General features: G+C 43.6%; 2 protein-coding genes across 4 annotated transcripts in view; one reads left to right on the top strand and one right to left on the bottom strand.

Annotated features, from left to right (window-relative positions):
- ATP7B (ATPase copper transporting beta) overlaps positions 1-5,003 on the bottom strand; it is a 79,721-nt gene extending 74,718 nt beyond the window's left edge. The window contains exons 1-3 of one of the 3 annotated variants that reach the window (XM_084616898.1): positions 4,957-5,000; positions 4,126-4,211; positions 3,217-3,255 (exon numbers count right to left, since the gene is read on the bottom strand). In XM_084616898.1, the coding sequence (XP_084473024.1) occupies positions 3,217-3,219 (3 nt within the window). In that variant the 5' untranslated portion in view covers positions 3,220-3,255; positions 4,126-4,211; positions 4,957-5,000. Of the gene's footprint in view, positions 1-2,656; positions 2,902-3,216; positions 3,256-4,125; positions 4,212-4,956 lie in introns of those variants that run through there. The other 2 variants (XM_084616900.1, XM_084616896.1) reach the window with 2 other exon arrangements.
- A 126-nt stretch (positions 5,004-5,129) lies between these two features.
- Positions 5,130-12,185, top strand: ALG11 (ALG11 alpha-1,2-mannosyltransferase). Its single transcript, XM_084629628.1, has 4 exons — positions 5,130-5,247; positions 8,068-8,301; positions 8,882-9,813; positions 11,796-12,185. The coding sequence occupies exons 1-4, from the start codon at positions 5,210-5,212 to the stop codon at positions 12,065-12,067; spliced, it is 1,476 nt and encodes a 491-aa protein (XP_084485754.1). The 5' UTR covers positions 5,130-5,209; the 3' UTR covers positions 12,068-12,185.
- Positions 12,186-12,547: the final 362 nt, after the last annotated feature.

Genomic DNA, 12,547 nt, shown 5'->3' with positions numbered 1-12,547 from the left:
ACGAGTTTGCTTTTTAAAGCGTCCACTCGATCCTTGTCCCAAGAACCTAACAGTGGCCACTGTAATTTGGGGTTCTCTAGAGCTAATTTGTAGGTTTCTTGAAAAATGGTCCAAGAGTCTGGACCCCTCCTAAAATACATAAAATAAGCTGGAGTTCCCTTAGGGAACTGTTCTACCTTAGACTTCTGATTACCCATCCAGGAGGGCTTCACACAGCACTCCCACAAGAAGGAAATTTGGGCTCAGCAGAGCGGTACCCAGTGCAACACACAGAAAGGAGCCCACAGGCTACTGCCTCAACTGCCCTTGCTTTCACACCAGGGGTTATACCCAAGACGTGGTGCGGCTGCAGCTGTGCAGATTCTACTTATTCAGACCGTGGGGATGGGGACCCCTTGGTCAGCCAGTCTCTGGACAGAGATGGCTCCCAGATTCACACACACACACCCCATGGGGAAGATGGATAGACACAAAGACAAGACAGTCCTCAAACTGGTTAAAGCACAAAAATAATAATTACCTGAGACATCTGATTCCAGAAGCTGGATCCAAAGACCCCTACCCGAACAGAGTGGGAACCAACAAGTTCAATGGCGTAGACTGCGCTGCTGTGTGTACCTTTCTGTCTTGTGGAGGATCACTTGGACTAAGCGTCCAGGCGCCGGCTGCCATGATCGTCCTGCAAGGCACTCAGGGATCACACAGCCTCAGTGAAGCCGCTTGCCATCTCGGTGGAACCTCCAAATTGTCAAAGTTCGACTCAGACTCACAATTTATCAGACCACTCTGTTTTATTAGCAAAGCTGCTCTGCTAATACATTTAGAAGTGAGCCCCCCGAGTGGGGCTTGTGTCTTTTAATTTATACAGTTTTTTGGAGAACAAGTTAGAGAAGTTACAGACAAAAGAAGAAAAAGATTTTAGTCACCACCCTTCGAGATCCCCGAGACCAGTCACGTATCTTCAATTACCTGCCACCCTTAATCTCCTTTAACAGCTTCCAGTTAACTTAACTAATTGCCCTTCACACCTTCCATTCTGATGTCTGCTTCTTAGACATGCTGGCTCTATCTTAATTGCTTCTCCATTCAAAAGCTAACTGTCCCTACGCGTGCTCCCTCAGCTACTTTGTAACATGTTTTGGCATGCCCTCTCATATACAATGTATCCAGCATGTCCCCTTATACAACGTTATACTTATACAATGTTATACTTCCACACATCTCACCTTAAGTAAGCCTCAGCCAGCTTGCCCTCATCCATTCCTTCAGCTTCATAAAGATGCTACTTCTTGGGCTGCCACCAAGACGTGGTGGAGAAGCTTGCATATACTTAAGACCCTAAGAGCAATGCCGTCTGGAATCCTGTACTCCTGGTAGGGCCACCCATGGCCGTAAGGTCAAAGGGGAGATACCAGACAAAGTGCAGCCCAGCACAACACAACCCAATACAAGATCTCAATGGCAGAAAGGTGGATGAAGCAGGATCACCACTTAATGGCTGTGAAGGTGGACGAAGGCTTCAACAGAGAAGAAGCCCGCAGTTGTCTTGGACTTCCTTGCCACTGGACACCCAATTGGTCAAAATGTAGGAATTCTGATGACTAAAGAAATTGATGTTTTCCTACCATAGCCTTCTCAATGATGCTTCACAAATGGGAAGTTTGATCCAAGTCATCAGCTTCAAGTGATAATTTCTTAAGGCAGCTGTTGTATGATTCTTGATTTAAGGACAGCAGGCACCCAGCCTCCCTGCATAGGGATGTGTTGACACACTCCACCAGCAATGGACCCAGTACTTCACCACTGGCTTACCCCAGTCAAGAAAGACATTGATCTAACTCACAGGTCATGGCTCAGAGAACCCCTAACAGCTCCAGAATCTCAGTGAGCAAAACAGGCCAGAACTATGACACAGAAAGACTGTTGCTCTGTCTTCATTGAGGCAGACAGATCAGTACATATCTAAGCGATTCTATTCATAAAATGAACTGAAAACTCTTCAAAAATGTGAAAAACCTTGACTCTGTAACAGACTGGAGACAGTGAGGATTCACCCACCTGGAATGGATCTTTCATGTGATACACTGCCGATATTACAATGGAGATGAAGACATTTATCTTCAGCTCCACATAGGACTTCAGAAATTCTCTGTATTGCAGATGATTAGATTTTGCCTTCCATGCTTTAGCCAGCTTCACACTTCCTCCAACACAGGAAAGATGTGGGATTCATTCCCATTATTCAGTGAAAGATTAATTTATAAACAGCAAAACACACTAACTGTTCTGTGATGAAACACTAATGATACTTTGAAAATAGAAAGATAGAAATAGATATATAAATTCTAAGCTTACAACCACTGGACTCTAATAACACAGCATTTGTAAGTGCAGGATAAAAGTTTTTGCTTGTAAATTCCCACATTTCTGCCTCACATTCTTTTGTTATTGAGTTATGAATTTTTTAAAAAAATTCGTTTACTATAAAAAACAACATTCATAATACTGGAAACGGTCATTCAGGTGGTTGTTGGTATAGCAGCACACGGCTGGGCAGGTATGTTAGACACAAACACAGCTTTGTTATGCCCTTTTATCTTTTCAAACCGTATATAGTACTTTTCAGTAAATCTGGTTCCCTCTTTGGGTACGGTACCTGCAAGGCTCCTGATGAGAGGATGCCCTTCAGAATCCCTTTCTGAGCATGTTTAGCCATTTCTGAGACAGAGCAGCCCGTCAATGAGTGACCTTTGTCCAGTTTTGTTATGAAGTTTTTTTCTGGGTTGTTTGATTCATAGAAGCCCACATTATGACTGTGCCTATTAAAATGAGCCACCTTATCTACAACTACGTCATCTTCTTCCCGTCTTCTCCCCATAAACTGAAGTTCACTGTGGTGAATGCAGAAGTGCCCTCTTCACATTCCATTTCATTTCTGACCTTTGGTCTGCGTACATTGTCTCTCAATGCAGGGAAAATGGAAGATGAAATAAAACAAAACACCCGCCACTGGAAATCCTATCTGGCAATTTGTGTGTGTCTAGGAAGAGTGAGAAGCAGATGCTGGATATTCTGGAGTATATATGCAATTAAATCTCTTAGTGTTAATGAGTTACATGTGTACTTTGCCAGGAGACTATACCATCTGTTTGTTTAGGCTTATCAGGCAGTCAGAGATCAAAAGTGTGATTTGAAGCAAGGAAAGTGAATACATACCATTTTGCCATAATGAAGAGACACATGCAGAAATAATGCCTGTAAAGGATGAAAATTAAACAAACAATGGAAATGTGATAAGAAAGAGAAAAATCTTGCATTGGGATCCGCTAATGTGCTTATGAGATGCCTAAGCACAAGAGTCTATGCTAGCAAATACCAATGCAGGATCAGGGCCAAAACAGGGTATTGTGCCTCTTTGGAGCTAATGGATTAGCTCTAGCATAATTTCTTCTTTACAGGTAGTTTTTAAAGGACCTCAGATCAAAAGTTTGTCATTACGTTTTTTTAAATCCTTATGTCCATGAATTTAAGGGGATGCTGTTATGTTAAACAATGTTAAGCATATTACCAATTTCAGAAATATAATAAGCTCATCAGCATTTATGATTGCCTACTTTTTTGCATTCCTTTTAATGAAAACAGCCTAACTCCACTTCTATGTCTAGAAAATATTTTCAGGCTCTCCTGCAGAATATGCGATTTTTAAGTTGCGGACCCTACAAAGGAAGTTCTTGTGTTTTAAAGAAAACTTTCCATTAGATTTTTCTTTTAAAATCATGTAACAATGTCTATTGGTTTTAAATATTATAAAAGCTTATACTATTGGGCCAAATTTGACCTGACAATATCTTTTTAAGATCGTCCATACAGGAAAATGATTAGCCATTTACAAACACAGCCCTTCTTTTTCTAAAAAAGTGATAATACGTTGCACTTGTAGAGTGCCTTAAATATCCTTAGACTGAGGCAGAGGAGTGACATAATTTGCCTAACATTACACAACAAAACAGTGACAAGGCTGGAAGTAGAACCCAGAATGTACAACTGCCAGGCTTATGCTCTAACCAGTAGGCAATTTCTCACTGTTTTCATGTATTTTGAGCAAACACTCCCCACATGACTTACCCAGTGGTGTAGGAAGTAATGTGAAGTTATACACCGTGGTCTGTGGCCCGGGGTACACCACCCACCATCCTCTTGCCTTATCTTCACTAGGAAAAACAGTGAGTTCTTGTTAGCTAACAAGTAGAAACAAGGGTAAAATCCTAGTTAAGGCAAGGCAGTGCATTGGTTTAACACGAGTCAGCAGAAATCCTCGGCTTTCCACTTTACCTTAACCTGCTAACTTGTGTTAAAACTACAAACTGCCTTTGCCTTGGCTATGTCTTCACTGCCAAAAAAGGCAGGTTTACACAAAGAGACAGGATTTCCCCTCGTTTTAGTTCCCATGCGTTAACTAATTTGAGTTCAAACCACACTCTTTCCTAGCCGAGCCCTGCCCTTATAGTGCATGTGCCCCTCTGCCACTTGCAGGGAATATGCTTCTCTGTCACTGCACACAACCTTTGCAGCCCAGAGGAGATTTAACCATCAGGTTGTGCCCTGGGAGCAGTCAGTTCAGGGTGAGGAGACAAATGCCTCTATCTCACCTCACTCAGGTGCTGCAAATTTCTCCTCCTTTGCACCCACCCTCTGGGGGAAACATCCCCCCTGGGGAGGGCAGGGGGAAAGCAGTGTGGCCTGGCAGGAGTAGGCACTAACTCGACAAGAAGTGCTGTTTGAGGTGGGGGGTGGCATATAGGGGCTACCTGGGGTCAGCGCCGCAGGTTTCTCAGACGCCCACGCCCCTGGGCTGCAGCCACGCTACAGGAACCGTGAGGCAAAGGCGCTGCCCCTAACGAGAGGGGCGCAGCGCCAGTCACCAGCGGGGGAGGGGGGAGAGGGGACGGTCCTTACCTGCTTCTCCCTGCAAACCCGGGAGCACGGCCCCCACCCTGGCACGCCCCCTGCCCCGCCCACTCGAGACCGCGCGCGCCCCACCCCCATGCAGACCTAGCCCCGCCCCCTAATCCCCGCTAGCGTTCTAGCCCCGCCCCTCTTTCCAGCCGGGTTCTCCCAGCGGGAGCCAATGGGGAAGGAGGAATAGTCAGGCCGGGCCTCCAGCGGCGCGATCGCTTCCCGGGTGAAAGGTTACCCGGCGTTGTCCAAGATGGCGGCGGGAGAGTTCTGTCTGTGCTCGCTAGTCAGGTGAGGGCGGGCGCCTCAGCTCCACGGTTGGGGGGAGGGAAAGAAAATAGTCCCGCCGCCTCCCGGCCCGCTGGCGGGGGCGCCATTCCCCTCCCGCAGGGGAAGCAGCCGCTCTCCCCCACCCCCCCCCGTGTCTACCCCACAGCCGCCGGGCCGGGGTTTCCTCCCGCTCACTCGGCCCCCGCGACCCGAGCGCTCGTCCCGCGCCGGGGCGTCGCCCGGCTGCGCTGTGTGGGGGCCGGGGCCTGCGGCGGGGAGGCGGCTTTGGCTGCGGGCGCCCTGTTGCTCTTCCTCTCTAACGTGGTCTGCTCCCTCCCCGCTGACCTTCTCGGGAGCGGGCTCTTGGCTCTCCCCGGCTGCCCCTGCCTTAGGAGCTGTCACCCCACGGGGCGCCCCTGGAAAGGCTCCTGAGTCACGCAGGCGCTCAAGTCCTGGTGGCTGTCCGTGAGACGCAGGCCACGGCTGCACTGGAAGCACTGCAGCAGTCCAGCTTTGTGCAGATAGGGTTGCCCCCTTTCTGTTTACTGGTAACGGGACTCCCGAGTCCTCTCCCCGCTGGGCTGAGAGCTGCTGCAGTCTGCAGGTAGGAGGAAGCCCTGACTGAGCAGGGTCTGGCCTGGATTAATGACCTGGCACCTCCCCCAGCCCTGCGGTAGCTGGACTTTTGGTGTCCAGTCAGTCTATGACTGGATGCTGCAAGGTCCCCTTTTCCACTGGGCTTTCCAGTTAAAAACCAGGCACCAAGCAACCCTAAATTGCACCTGGACACAGAAGCCAAAACTCAGTCAGGTGGCAACCCTAAGTGTAGACATTACAGCAACAGGAGGCGTTCTTCCATGGCTGCAGGAAATCCTCTCTGAGAGCCAGCAGCTAGGTCAGTGGAAGAATTCTTCCAGTGCCCCAGCTATGTCTGACTACATCACACAGGAAGGAAAGGAGGACTTGTGGTACCTTAGAGACTTAGAAGTTTATTTGAGCATAAGCTTTTGTGAGCTACAGCTCACTTCATCGGATGCATCTGATGAAGTGAGTTGTACTTCACGAAAATTTATGCTCAGATAAATTTGTTAGTCTCTAAGGTGTGTGACAAAGCTCTGTCCTTGCCTCCATGGGTCCTGTGTTTCCTGGCAGATTTCGCTAGCCTCAGAGGCTTTCTGTGACCCTTCACGTAACCCTTCTTTCTCTAGAGATAAGGGTCACAGTCTACAGAGCCATTTTCATGATAACCTAGCAAGGGAGGTGAGGAGAAGTTATCCTTCCTTGCACAGTCTCTGTCTCCCAGTCTCAGTGATTAATCAGGGGGCAAAGGGAGGGGGGGGAGCCCAGGCCCACCTTCTGCTCCAGCCCAGGGACCCTAATAGTATCAGCTATGGTAGCTGACCTTTTAGAAACATGACATGTACAAATCCCTGGGCTACTTCCCGCACAGCAGACCTCACTTCCTCAAGCTCTACTTCACCCTTACCTCAGGGTCTCCTTCCTTGTGCCTGATATGGTGTGTACTACTCAGCCTCTCCAATAGCACAACTTTCTTCTACAGCTCCTGACATAGACACCCACCTGACTGGCTGGGAGGCTTTTAACTAGTTTCAGCCAGCCCCTGTTTGACTTCAGGTGTCCCAATCAACCTAGCATTCTCCCTGCCTTCTGGAAAGCTCTTAATTGGCCCCAGGTGACTTAAATGACCTGGAGCAGCTTCCATTTTACTTAACCTGGTACCAGAGATTTGTTTAGCCTGGAGCTAATATATGTATCTCCCACTACTTTTCAATAGCCATCTGGCCTTGCCCCGTCACAGGTGCCACAAGTCCTCCTTTTCTTTTTGCGGATACAGACTAACACAGCTGCTACTCTGAAACCTGTAATTACATCACACAGGGTGTGACATTGTTCACAGCTCTGAGTGGTGTAGTTATGCTGACTTAACATTGTACTGCAGACCAAGCCTGGTGGTCCTTGGTGCCCAAGTCACCTCTCAAAATGAAACTTAGGTTCCCAAGTCACTTAGCCATTTTTGAAAATTTTACCCCAAATCTCTTATGTGCTGTAGTCAGGTGTGGCATCTTGGTGATTCTGTGCCTTCCACTTGCTCAGAAGGACCATACAGAGGTCTAAAGCAAAGAATAGGCAGTATGGACTCCTGTTTTTTGTCCTTAGCTTTGCCACCCATTTGTGAGACTTTAAACAAGTCACTTAATACCTCTGTACTTTAGTTTTCACATCTGCAAAATGGGATTACACTGATTTCCCATGTAGGTGCTGGGATGCTTAATTTACTGTTAATAAAACAGAAAATCACTTGCTGTGTTGCTGAAATATATAGCATCATCAATCAAAGATCAAGGCACTGTATATTCTCCCCCCCCCCCCAAAAAAAATTAGTCCCTGCCCCAAAGAGTTTACAGTGGCTATGAGAAGCTGGAACAGATGGATGAGAAAGGGAAGGATGAAATAACCTGCTTCATTTATTGCTATCATGTAGTAAACTCACCACAAGAGTCAGTGTCTGTTGGCAGAATTCTATAGGAGTCATGCTAGAGATAGCTATATTTTGGATTTTTTACTTTATTATAATTTTAGATCACCTCCATAAGCTTAGTTGTAACCTTCTTGTCTATTGCGGTCTTCCAAGCAGAGGTTTGAAAACAAACCAGTAATAAGCTAGCTGTTAAAACAAGGTACTGATATCCATTACCCCTGAGAGAATAATCTGAGAAATTGCCTAGGAAATATATATAGTATTTACTGTTTTTAATATTTTCTTACATATACTATTTTTTACAAATGATGTTTGAATTTAATTTTCCCTGCTTGTTCCAGGTTGCTGTGCTCATTGTTCATCCCTGGATTGTTCCTAAGTGGAGCTTTATGTCTCTGTTTGGTTGTACTACTGTGGGGAATACGGCTGTGGCTACAACAAAGGAAAAATCAGTTGGCCTCAATAGGAAAAGATGGGAAACATCAACTGGTTGTTGCATTTTTCCATCCATATTGCAATGCAGGTGGTGGAGGGGAGAGAGTTTTGTGGTGTGCTGTAAGAACACTGCAGAAAAAGTAAGTGCACGTACTTAGCAAAGTGCAAGTTTATATTGCAGTCTGATTTTTCCTGATACTTTTTATGGTATTATCTATGCAATTTTTGGCATCCCATATATTTAAGTAAATCACATCTAATCCAAACAGTTGCCTGAGGCATTCAAACACTCATCTAAAACCTCTTTACCCTTTTGACACATCCATTGGTCTATGCTACACTCTTCCTCCTTTTTACTTTTTGTTTGCACTAGGAGGACCAATTCTGCAGTCTTGATATTTCATTTTTGGAATGGGAATATCCTGCCCTGCAAGTTGAATTCTATTGAATAACATGGTTTCTTTTAATTAGCCAAAAAACAACCATGCTTTTTGGCAGATCAAAGACTCTTAAGGCTCCAGAAATGTGGTTTAAAAAAAAAAATCTGGTTCAGTTAAACCAAAACCAATATGTTTTAAGGCCAACATGTTTAAGACCGAGGCTAAAAGTTTGTTCTCACTTCTGGTAATTTTGAGACGGAAATAAGTCTCAGTTGCATAACTTGTGACAAATTTTTATAGAAAAAGATTTGTGAAATTCTTCTTTACTGTACTCTTTCAGGTACAAAGATGCAATATATGTTGTCTATACTGGCGATAAAGATGTCACTGGAGAACAGATTGTAGAAAGTGCTTTCAGAAGATTCAACATCAAATTAACTCATCCTGTGAAGTTTGTATTTCTAGAAAAACGTTACCTTGTGGAGGCCTCTCTTTACCCCCACTTCACTTTGCTGGGTCAAAGCTTAGGGTCTGTGTTTCTTGGTTGGGAAGCTCTTATGAAGTGTGTTCCTGATGTTTACATTGACTCAATGGGTTATGCCTTCACATTGCCTCTGTTTAAGTACTTAGGAGGTTGCCGTGTTGGGTGTTATGTTCATTATCCAACTATCAGCACTGACATGCTTTCTGTGGTTAGGAGTCAGAATGCCAGATTTAACAATGCAGCCTTCATTACAAGGAATCCCCTTCTCAGCAAACTTAAATTTGTCTATTACTACTTGTTTGCTTTTGTATATGGATTGGTTGGTTCTCGCAGTGATGTCATTATGGTTAATTCTTCATGGACCCTAAATCACATCCTTTCCCTCTGGAGAACTGGCATTTGCACAAGTGTTGTGTATCCACCTTGTGATGTTCAGACATTCCTGGATATTCCGTTACAGGAGGAAAAGAGCACCACAGAATATTCCATTGTCTCTGTAGGACAGTTTAGGCCCGAGAAGGACCATCCTTTGCAAATCAGAGCCTTTGCCAAATTCTTGGAAAAGAAAGCTCTGGGGCAGCAGTCCTCACCAAAGCTTATCCTGATTGGAGGCTGTCGTAACCAACAAGATGAGCAGCGTGTAAACAGACTTAAAAAGCTTTGTGAAGAGCTAGGAGTTGACAAAAAGGTGGAGTTCAAAGTAAACATTCCATTTGAGGAGCTAAAGAAGTACCTGGCAGATGCAGTTATTGGTCTGCACACCATGTGGAATGAGCACTTTGGAATTGGTGAGTACTTTTCCTCGACTTCAAGCACCTTAAGGCTCTGACTTCAGCTGGGGGAGGGGAGGGAGGCTTGCTTTATGGAGATGAATGAGGCACAGAAATAGGGACTTGCTCGCTTTTCCCATTTATGGAATGGGGTAAGACTAACCATACCTCTCTGGCATGCATGCAGGATGAGACAAGCTTGCATCCTAATGGATGGACTGATTACTTGGCTGTGGCTTCAGCAAGCTGAAACTGATGTCATCAGCCATTACTAAATTACAATTAACAGAAGCGACTTACGCTGTACAGGACCATGATATAAGTAAAGCCTGTTGAGTCAGTTCAGAAGCATACTCTCTAGCTGATAGAATTTTCCTCCTATGTAGTATCTTGATGGCTTTTCTGTTGCCTCTGTTACTGTCTTCATTCGCCTACTCTTGCTTCTCACCTCCCCCAAGCCATATTTTTTTTACAATATCTACTTTGTTTCCACATGTGAGAATTTTTGTCTTCTGTTATTGGCTTTTTTCCCATTTCCTGTTACTTCTTATTGGATTTTTCCCATTACTAAAACTGCTGAGACTTTTCAGTCATGCTCCCATTTTGTTGCAGTAAAGGGATAAATATTAGCAATGGTGTCAATTGTAACATAGTTAGCTGATTTGTCTTATGACTGTGCAGTGATCAAAAATGTTTTCTTCCAAGTTCTGGTCCAGGCTCAGTACTTACTGGTATTGAAGGTACTTCTAATTTTTTGTAATGGTCCCTCAAAGGAATTCTAGTCCTGGCAGGTCACAAGATATTGGACTTTTAAATCCACAATTATAATTTTGTTCATTTCCACACACACTCCCTCTTCCCAAAGACTTCGCCTTTTGCCAGAATAGCATGTAGACACCCCACTCAGATTATGGCCCTGAATTCCAGGATGATTTAGCAGCTCACCTTTTATGGCTTTTTATCTTTATATTCCAAGCTTTAGGATATAGTTACAGCATTATTTTCTACCTCTGGCAGTTCTTGAGCTAACAGCATTTAAAATCTCAGAATTGCAGCGAAGAAGCAGCAAGGCAGTAATCAGAATGTCTGTTGGGGTTGTTGTGTAATCTATGGGGATCGAATACAAATGCTATATACCATTCAATTCCAGCACTCTTTGAATTTTCAAAGGTGTTTTAACTGTTTGGCTTCAGGTGTTGCTGGTCCCTGCGGTTAGTAGTATGCCTAGTTCAGTGCACCTTCATTCCGTACACCTCTATTCTTTTCAATATGTAGCTTTTTATTCAAGTCTATTATACAAATCAGACTAGCAAAATATACTAAAAATCTCAACCTAGAAATCCAATGTCACAATACGTGTTGGCTGTATCTTGAAAGATATGGCTCAAGCCCATGGATATCACTGACAAACAAACTGATTCTCTTTTGTTATAACACCTCCGAGTCTTGTCAGACTGAGCTTGAACTCAGATGTCAAACAGTCAGGTGCTAAGAAATTAAATGATAAAACAGCACCTATTACCAGTTTAGAATTCTGTTACTGGATGTCTTTTCCCTACATTTTTAAATTTTATTGAAATCCATAAGTAGAGATGGTCTCCCCACTTCCCCTCCCCCAAATTTTGATAACATTTTTTTAAAAAATTGTCATCTTATCTAGAAAAATTTTTCGGGGTTCAGATGGAACAACAAATAGAAAACTGATTTTCCAGTATCCAAAAAAAAAAAAAGCTGAGGGAGTAAGCAGTTTTGGTTTCACTTAAAGTTTTTATTTTTATCCAATCAGCTGAAATCTTCATTTTTTTAGTTGCCAAAAAAAAATGAAAATTTTGGTGTAGGTTTTTTAATGAAAAACATGAAACATTTTGGAAAAAATGGTTCTGAAGTGTCTATTTTGACAAAAAATTCATTGAAAAAACACTTCTACTGAAAAAGCTCAACCAGCTCTATGTACATATGAGAACTGTATTCTTAATAACATGTTTTTTGTATCTTTCCAGGAATAGTTGAATGTATGGCAGCTGGCACAATTATTCTGGCTCACAATTCTGGTGGCCCGAAACTAGATATCGTGGTACCCTATGAAGGACATATTACAGGATTTCTAGCAGAAAATGAGGATGATTATTCTGAGACCATGGCTCAGATCCTTTCTTTGTCTCCTGAAAAGAGGCTGGAAATCAGACAAAATGCTCGCCAGTCTGTGAACAGATTTTCTGACCAAGAGTTTGAAGTGGCATTCCTATTGTCTGTGGAACAGTTATTTAAATAAATGTCGTATTTGTGTACATGTATAAAGATAATTTTATACATATGTCACTTGTAAATATTTTTTCTAATCTGTGCTATCATGGTGCAATAAAGAGTCCTATACTTCTGTTAGGACATCAGCTCTGTGCATTAAAAGATTTTTATTAGGAGAGGGAGGAAACCCCATTCCATGAAAATTAACTTTTTTCCAATGGATTTACAGGGCACTACTAAACTTTCTAAATTCTTAATGTTTTCTCATGAGTAGTAGAACTGCATGTGGAAACTCCTCATATTTAGGTTATTTTAAAGTTGTTTGTTTTTGTTTTTTTTAAGACTTCTTGCCTGAAGAAAGACAGATTGGAGTAGCTACAGTAGAGGGATTCAGTTTTTAAAGATTAACACTTTGCTGATTTTGATGAGTCAGATGCTCAAGACAAAAAATGTATTTCCAGGGTTAGTGGTAAAACACTATTCTGAAGTTTCCAGTGATGGCTCTGCT

The sequence above is a fragment of the Lepidochelys olivacea genome (genome assembly GCF_965140295.1).
Source record: "Lepidochelys olivacea isolate rLepOli2 genome assembly, chromosome: 1".
In the NCBI taxonomy this organism is placed as follows: Eukaryota; Metazoa; Chordata; order Testudines; family Cheloniidae; genus Lepidochelys; species Lepidochelys olivacea.
This window is presented reverse-complemented; position numbering and strand designations above follow the sequence as displayed.

What these genes read in the sequence shown, in the direction of transcription:
- ALG11 (XM_084629628.1), top strand. Translation starts at nt 5,210, where the DNA reads ATGGCGGCGGGAGAGTTCTGTCTGTGCTCGCTAGTCAG. An exon ending in TGTCTGTGCTCGCTAGTCAG is followed by an intron (nt 5,248 to 8,067) that starts GTGAGGGCGGGC and finishes TGCTTGTTCCAG; the next exon opens with GTTGCTGTGCTCATTGTTCA. An exon ending in GAATGAGCACTTTGGAATTG is followed by an intron (nt 9,814 to 11,795) that starts GTGAGTACTTTT and finishes GTATCTTTCCAG; the next exon opens with GAATAGTTGAATGTATGGCA.